The 8236-nt window shown below is 40.2% G+C and overlaps 1 protein-coding gene across 1 annotated transcript in view; it reads left to right on the top strand.

Moving 5' to 3' along the window:
- Positions 1–6534, top strand: part of LOC101853237 (ribosome biogenesis protein bop1) — a 36773-nt gene extending 30239 nt beyond the window's left edge. The window contains exons 17-20 of the mRNA XM_005098929.3: positions 810–912; positions 2145–2229; positions 3952–4059; positions 5974–6534. Coding sequence (XP_005098986.1) covers positions 810–912; positions 2145–2229; positions 3952–4059; positions 5974–6127 — 450 coding nt within the window. The 3' untranslated portion in view covers positions 6128–6534. The remainder of the gene's footprint in view (positions 1–809; positions 913–2144; positions 2230–3951; positions 4060–5973) is intronic.
- Positions 6535–8236: the final 1702 nt, after the last annotated feature.

Raw genomic sequence — 8236 nt, 5'->3', positions numbered from 1 at the left:
CACACATACACATAAAGCATTTGATGCTGTGTAGCATACACACGTAGCACTTGACACCGCACAACACACCCACACACGTAGCGCTCAGTTCACTTAACGATACGCAAAACAATACACATAAATCCAAGCACACAGAGCTCTAGATGCTACGCAGCAACTTATGTCACATGCTGCCAGTATGTGTTGTCTGAGTTCGTACATTCAAAGAAAATTTCTCTCCATGTTAAACGAAGTATAATTATAATGCAAACTTTTGTGTATTTTACTGTACTATTCTGTCCTTGCAGCTTACTTCCTTCCCCTGTTCATATTTCATCCCAATGTCACTTTTTCTTCTGTCTATTTTTGCTGTGGATCCTCCGTATCCTATGGGTGGTTGGTGGGTGCTCTGGTGAGGTTTGCTCCTTCTTTCCTATCAAGCAGCTATCATCCTTATTAAATCTCTCCTCCCTCTTTTTTGTGTTTGTTACTCCCTTGTAACACCTATAATTTCGGCACTTATTATATGACCTAATTGTGTTTCAAGTGCAGTAAAACGCTCACTAAAGCTAGAGAACGTTTCTATAGGCTTGTTCTTCTTATCACACATTGTCCGTGGGTGGTTGGCGGGTGCTCTGGTGTTGTTTGCTTCTTCTTTCCTATCAAACATATATTGTCCTTATCTCCCCTCCTTTTTTATGTTTGTTACTCTCTTGTAACACCTCTACCTCTAATCTTCTGCTGGCGCTCATATGACCTTATGTAGTTGCGAGCGCCGTAAAAGCTCTACTAAAACAAACAAACACATTGTCCAATGTCTTGTCTTCCAGACCCAGCAACACATCAAGGTGTATAACCTGGTCAAACAGGAGCTCCACAAAAAGTTACAGGCCAACTGCAAGTACATCTCTTCTCTGGATGTCCATCATGGCGGTGAGTGAAACACATACACACTCACACATACTTCTTCTTCTTCTTCTTCATCTTTTTCTCCTCCTCCTCCTCCCCCCCCCCCTCCTGTTTTCTCTCCTTCTCTTTCCTTTTCTTTTTCTTCTTCTTCTTTTTGTTCTTGTTCTTGTTCTTTTTTCTTCTTCTTCTCAGATACATTTCCTACCACCTGAAAATGTTTGTTGTGTCCCCTGCGCTCATATGAGCTTATGCTGTTGCGAGCGCTGTAAAACACTTACCAAAAAAACCTCCTCAAAAACAACTGCAAGTAGTGTCCTCCCTTGATGCTGCAATACAGAGATATGAGGAATTCAATGAAATTATCCATTTTCCATTTTCTATCAACATATTAGTATTAGTACAAAGGCTAGTCTCAACTCAAGTATATTGTCAAATGTGGATCACCGTTACCAAAATGTATTGATTTCTAATTGAAGAGCGGTTTTCCAAAACTCAGCAAGTCTATTTTGACAAGCCCCTGGTTTCACCACGATGCCACACACATACAATGTCTGAAACAGCCGTTTCCACTGCTCGCAGCCGAAACTTCCGTATCCCGGACTCTGGCATTATTAAAATCGGAACCATTATTTTTACACTCATGTGCACATAATAATACATAAATTGGTCTTTTTTATATTATAAACGTGTGAGACATCCTGGTGAAATCAGACGCTTGTCAAACTTAACTGAGTTTTGGAAAACCACACTTCAATTTTGTACAGAATAGTTTATAGTTTAACCATCCCTCACCTAAAGGATTCCAGTGTCTTAGCAAATGCCTTTCAGTCAGGTTCTGTTGTTCTGGAGAGTACAGTTGGGCACAGATAACACGGATAAAACTAGAAATCACAGATAGCTCGTACAATTTGCCTTTCCCAAACTGATTTCTCTTTTATTTGTTAACCTGAATTATGAATGCGTCGAACACTTGTTTTGGGCTATCTGTTCCTGAATGTACATAGTTTCTGAAGGGTAGCAGATTTTCTTCTTGTGACGAATTGTGTATATCTGCTGATGATGCTGTGGTATTTATTTGTCATATATATGTCATGTTTATTCGTCATGCTGTTATTTGTGTTCTGTGTTTATTGTGTTGGTAAGTCAAATGTTTAATTGCCCCCCTGAGTGTATTAGTTGTGTTTATATGTTTTGTTATTTATTCATCATATGTCAATTGGTTGTGTGTATAATGGTGGTGTGTTTTGCTGTTGCAGGTGACAACATTCTGATAGGTAGCTACGACAGTCGACTGTGCTGGTTTGATCTGGACTTGTCCACAAAACCCTACCAGACACTCAAGTAAGTCAGCTTGGTAAAAGTGTACTTGAACCCTCCATTGAGATCTTTCTTGACCCACTATGCACACTTGAGGTTGCTATTCTCTATGGGACCATATATATGTAGGTTGCCGATTCTAACTCATTTTGTGAATGATGGACTGAAGTACACCTTTACTATCAACTCTCGGCAATTTTGCCATATATTGGAATATTGCCATAGTATTGCATTTTAGCCAGCTGGTCTTCTATTGTTCATTCTATTTCTAGTTCTAACTGAGAAAATTATTGTTTTATAAATGGGGTATGCTCCATCAGCCCAACTTAAATCATTTAGGAGGTGGGTTGCTTTTTACCATGCCTGGGAGGCCAACCCAAGCTTAATGGGATACAGCATATCGGCAGATAGATGGGGATGTTTTCAATTGAATGCCGGTAACTCACATCTCCTGGCTGGGGCAGTGAAGGGCCTAACCAATATACCAAAGGATTCCTTTTTTTTCCTTACCTACCAATGTATTTTTGTTTATTACCTGGGATAACAGATCTGTCTTGAGTCCTTGTTTGGAGCAAAAGTTAATTTGAAAAAAGTCTTGCTTTTCAGGGCTTTTTTTGCCTCAGCCACAGGGCAGGCAAGCAAACCTGCCACTCATCCAGATTTAATCAGGAGATCCAGATTGTTTGTTCAAATCTCAAGCATCCTGATTTTCCCGATTTTTTTCGTTACGTCTGTTGCGCTGGATTTTTCTGAAACTTACTCTGCCTTTTTCTCTGTCGCGGGAAGCGCCCATTAGACTTTTTGTCTGCAGGAACTCAGAGCCCTATTTTTCTGAAATATGGATGCCAGATTTAGTAGTTGACTTGCCCCAAGTTGTGTTGGATCTGTGTTCGCCTGTGTTATTTCAACTTTAACGGAAGTGGTATCGATTTGGCATTCTGACTTGGGACATTCTCAAGATCTACTTTTGCTTTTGTTTTTGTTGCCACTCAAAATTCTCAAAAGTGATTTCCTGATAACTGCTTCATTTGCGACGTCTAAAGGATCAATATTATTTGTAGTCTGCTGTTACTTTTATAACAAGCTTTGTCCGAGTCCTGGTTAGTCGGGCTGGTCATCAAGACCAGTCAGTAAAATTTCTTCGCATCTCATGTCATGACATGACTTTGGCTTGTGAGTTCCGCGAGTGTTAGGGACAACTTAAGTTCATGCACACTGATTGAAGTATCTTTCAGGACTTATATCGGGGAAGGGGGTTAGACACATGGACTAGGAGTAGGAGCGCTTGGTGTGATACTTCAGGATTTAGAAAAATAATCATATAAAACAGGGCATATACATACATGGATGTATTTATGGAAATCCCAGGAAAATATGGAAATCCCAGGAAAATATTTTAGTCAGCTTGGCAGGGTCCTTGGTGATTTGTCGTTGATCTTGATTTTTTTCATCAAATCCAGATTTTGTTCCCCTGAGATCTTTTGAGTTTTTAGATTTCTTAGAGTGGCAGTACTTATTTTCTTTGTTTGACTTGGAAATTTGTATGTATGTGCAGATTTGTAATTAGGAAGTAGTGCCTTGTCTGGTTGCATTTAATGTTTTTTAGAAGTGTCTCGATGTGTTGGCCATAAAGAGAACCGAACTAGTAAATAATTATGTTTCTCTTCGCCTGCGAGATTTTTAGCACAGTATACCATCTAGATGTTTGTTGACCATGAAGTGACCAGTGTCTGTTTCTCCACACAGGTATCACAAGAAGGCCGTGCGACAGGTGGCCTACCACACACAGTATCCGCTGTTTGCCTCGGCTTCAGACGATGGCTCCATCATTGTTAGTCATGGCAAGGTGTTCAGGTCAGTGAAACAATAGGTCTTTTTTTGTTCTAGCTACTGTTTTGTGTCGTGCACTTTCCTGAAGGAGATGATTTTGAACCTGTTTGACACATCCAGCCAATGTCAAGGACTAAAATGGTCCTCTTACAAAAGCGATCCTCTTGAACATTGTACTGTAGAATATAATGTAGAGATGGGAAATGTTTGTTTAGACAGTGGCTGTTTTGAACAGGTGGTCGTTGTAGTGTAGGGACCAGATTTGCAACTTTTTATTAGTACAGTGGGTGCCGCATTCAACGAGAAGTCGGCTCCAACGAGGCAATCCTTAATCCCCCATTTTTCCCTCTGTATCTCTTTGTAAATGTTCGTCGTCTCCAACAGGGTTTCAAACAGATCGAAGTCGCTTTCAACGAGGTCACGATAACCAAATAAAAGCAATTATCGGCCCCAAAAGCGATGGATTTTTCTCCTTTCTCTCCATCTCACGTGAAGCACAAGGCCCATCCTCGATTTCTAACACTAACACCTTGTATTGCTAGATCTAGAGTGCCTCCTAATATGGGCCCCAAAGCCAAGAGGATGGGCGAGGGTTAGGATGGGAGGGGGTGGGTGGGAACGCGATGCGGGCTGTGTGAAACTGGATGAACTCTGGATGGGTAGGTCTAGATCGAGACCTTCATTTTAAAAAATTTTCTATTCTCCCCCAGATCAGAAAATCCAAGCTCCCGCCTTTACTTTATGTAGATCTAAGCCTAGATGTGAGAGGGTATATTTCCACACGAGAAGTGTTCTGGCAAAAAATATTTAAAAATGCAGAAATTACTGTAACCTCCTTGCGGTCAGAGCACAGCTCAAACACGCGCACACTAATGCTATTTGAGATTTTCGTCATCAGGGGAACAGCTTTTTTAATTACTGGTATTGGTACATCTATAAAATATAATAACTTGTCTCCTTTCTTTACTCATTAGCCTTACTCACGTTCAACAAGAGGTCGGATCCAACAAGGACAACAAGCCGGTCCCGGCAACCTCGCTGAATGCGACTCCCACTGTACAACTGTTCTACTCTAATGAATTGTCGATAGCTTCACTATATTTCTGACCCAAGAGCACGATGAAAAGCTAATTGGGGCACAGTGCTGTGGTGTTTTATGAGTCTCATTAACGATATCGGCGGTGTTTTCATTTGGCCTTGGTCCTGTCATAGACAGTAAAAAAAAAAAGGTGTTTCCACCTTTTGAGTTAGTCTCCTTCAGACAGTCAAGTGATGTAGTGGTTAGGCGCTTTGCTGTTGCATGCTAAAGACAAGTTTGACGATTCCCGTTTTGGAAGAATTTTTATTGAGTATCTCTGTCCTTTTGCTGGGATGATATAATATCCCTCACTGTCCGGGTTGGCCCCTGATGTGCAGGGTTGTAGCAGCCCACCTTGTAATTGGTCTGACTCTGAATTTTGTGGATGGGGGCAAAAAACATCAACAGAGACAAAAAAAAGAGAGGAAAAGAATTAAACATGTCCGCAGAAGTTCCGATTTACAACTTGGAATGTCGCAGAAAATGTGATCAGTGCCCCACAATAAGCCAGTACTGTAGTCTCTCTCCCTCCGTCTCCAAACAACCGCCCCCTCTTCTCTTTATTGTTTGTGTTCAATGCCTTCATTGGGGTACATTTTATTTAAAAAAGGAGGAGGGCTGCTTTGACTTTGACCCTGCCTGTCAAAATCCCATCAGCAAGACACAGATGCGTGATTTAAAAGAAATTCCCCATGCAAGAATCAAACACACATGATCATCTGCATGCAATAGAGAAGAAACTAACCACTACACCACAGATGCTGGGTGTTGTCCCCCAGGCCCTCCCCTACCAAAGAAAAAGAAAAAGGAATGAAAAAAGTCGTTTTTTATTTATTTATTTTTCTTTCTATTCCCTCCAGTGACCAGCTTCTGAACCCTCTCATTGTGACAGTCAAGGTTCTCCGGGGCCACAAGACCACCAACCATCTGTCTGTCCTGGATTGCAAGTTCCACCCATTCCAGCCCTGGGTGTTCTCTAGTGGGGCAGACAGCACGATTCGATTGTATGTTTGATTGGAGGGGGCAAACACAGGACACACACACAAACACTGCACGATTAGAGTACCGGTAAACGTGGCATTGGGGCAAACACAGAACTCACAGAAATACTAGACTACACGATTAATAATATGTACGTGGTATTGAGGTAAACGCAGAGTACAGTGACACAGCTCTATTAGATTGTACATGTGATTATAGGGAGAAGCACAGAACACAATACGATCTGACTGTATGTTTTCTTTGGGACAAACGCAGAAATCACAGTACAATCATATTGTACACATGATTGGGAGAAACAAAGAGCATGCAAAATTCAGTACAATCAGGTTGTGTACATGATTGAGAGAAAAGACAGTGTCATCATAGCATTTCTGCACATGAATGCAAAGGGACTTTGAATAAATATTATATGCATTGTATTTTTATTGTGTTGCGTTACTGAAGTGCTTTTTAGTTTAGTATCAGCAGAAAAGGAATTGAAACAGTTTTGCCAAAAAAGAGGTTTTGGTACAGTGCTGCCTTTCTACAACGACCTTTGATATAACAACATCCTCTGTATAGCGACATGGTTTCCAGGTCCCAATTTTTTCATACACATTAGTAATATTTTTGGTTGCCTCTCTATAGCGACATTTTGTTCTGGTCCCGAGAGAGGCTGCTCTGCATTTAGTTTCCACTACACCTGGTGTTTTCACTGGTGGTGAGATAGGAAAAAATACACATGTAGATTACAGTTGAGCACAGATAACACGAAAACGGAAAACTCGAAATCATGGATAGCTCGTACAGTTTGCCATTTCCCTGACTGATATCTCTTTGATATTTCATTGTAGTCCGTTTATTTGAAGGGTGACCTTATTTAGGCCACATGTGGCCTAAATAAGCTAAACCCCCCTCCCTTACCGTATTTAGGCCACATATTACCCAAATAAGCTAATCCCACCTCCCTTCCTTACCTTATTTAGGCCTCATCATATGGTAGATTTCTTGAACTAACCATTGATTCGGAAGGTCGAGATTCTACTGATCTTTTTGTTTAGCGCAGGGGATTATTTCAAAATAGAGGATGATACTAAATGAAAAGTGGACCAAGGGTAAGAGTTCTTTGTGTGTGTGTGTGGGAGTGTGTGTGTGTATGTGTTTGTTTTGTGTGTGGTTGTGGTGAGAGAGAGATCTAGAGAGAGAGAGTAAATGTAATAGTGATGTGTGTGTGTGTGTGTGGGTAATGTGTGAATGTTATTGTGTGCATGAGTGTCTATCTCAGTTGTACGGTCCAAATGCACATTATTTTGTTGAGAATTTTACATAGAACTCAACTACAAAACACCTTTATAAAAAGTCACAGAAATATTCTTTTTGTGCTTATTGAGGTACAGTACAGGGTGTTTTTACCTGCAAGGATAATTGGACAAAATGGGCAATATCTTTATTGCTAATGGTCATATTTAGACAAATCCTATATCATTCTCTTTTTTTTTCTTAACTGTTCATAGTTATTAAAGAGTAAGCCAACTAGATCAAGGTAGTAATTTCGGATTCCTAATATTATGGGCATTCTTAAAATTTTTTTACTTGTTTTTAACGCTTTTCTCGACGTAAAACGGATTCCGTTAAAAAAACAACAATGACCTTATCTTTCTTTTTCAAAGTATTGTGCATACATTTGTGTGAAGCTGTATATTCTATGCTTTCAAGTACATGAAAAAAGCTAATAAAGTCAAGCAAAATGTTCTTCAGAGACATAGATGTATTAGTAGGCCCACTGGAACATTTTATAAACCGTGATGAAAAGATGACCAGAAAATAACAAAATTATATTATGATCTTCACTTGCACTTGCAATATTTTGGACAAATTATGGTCTACCTCATTATCTTTTTTTTTCACATTTTTCTTCCCTTCTATTCATGACAACTGGCATGTATTGTTTTCAGTTATTATCAAGGAAATGGATAGGCGGACCACGGGGTCTATCTAGCCAAAAGGATAGGTGGACCCCGGGGTCTACCTACAAAATGGTAGGTTGTAGGAGTCAGCGTAGTGAAATAAGTAGATCTACGTTTAATTAACTAAGGATCGGTGGACCCCGGGGTCAACATAGTGAAATAAGTAGACCTCAGT

Source organism: Aplysia californica, unplaced genomic scaffold, assembly GCF_000002075.1.
Source record: "Aplysia californica isolate F4 #8 unplaced genomic scaffold, AplCal3.0 scaffold00197, whole genome shotgun sequence".
Classification (NCBI taxonomy): domain Eukaryota; kingdom Metazoa; phylum Mollusca; class Gastropoda; order Aplysiida; family Aplysiidae; genus Aplysia; species Aplysia californica.
The sequence above is the reverse complement of the archived record's forward strand: the minus strand, read 5'-3'. Positions and strand labels throughout refer to the sequence as shown.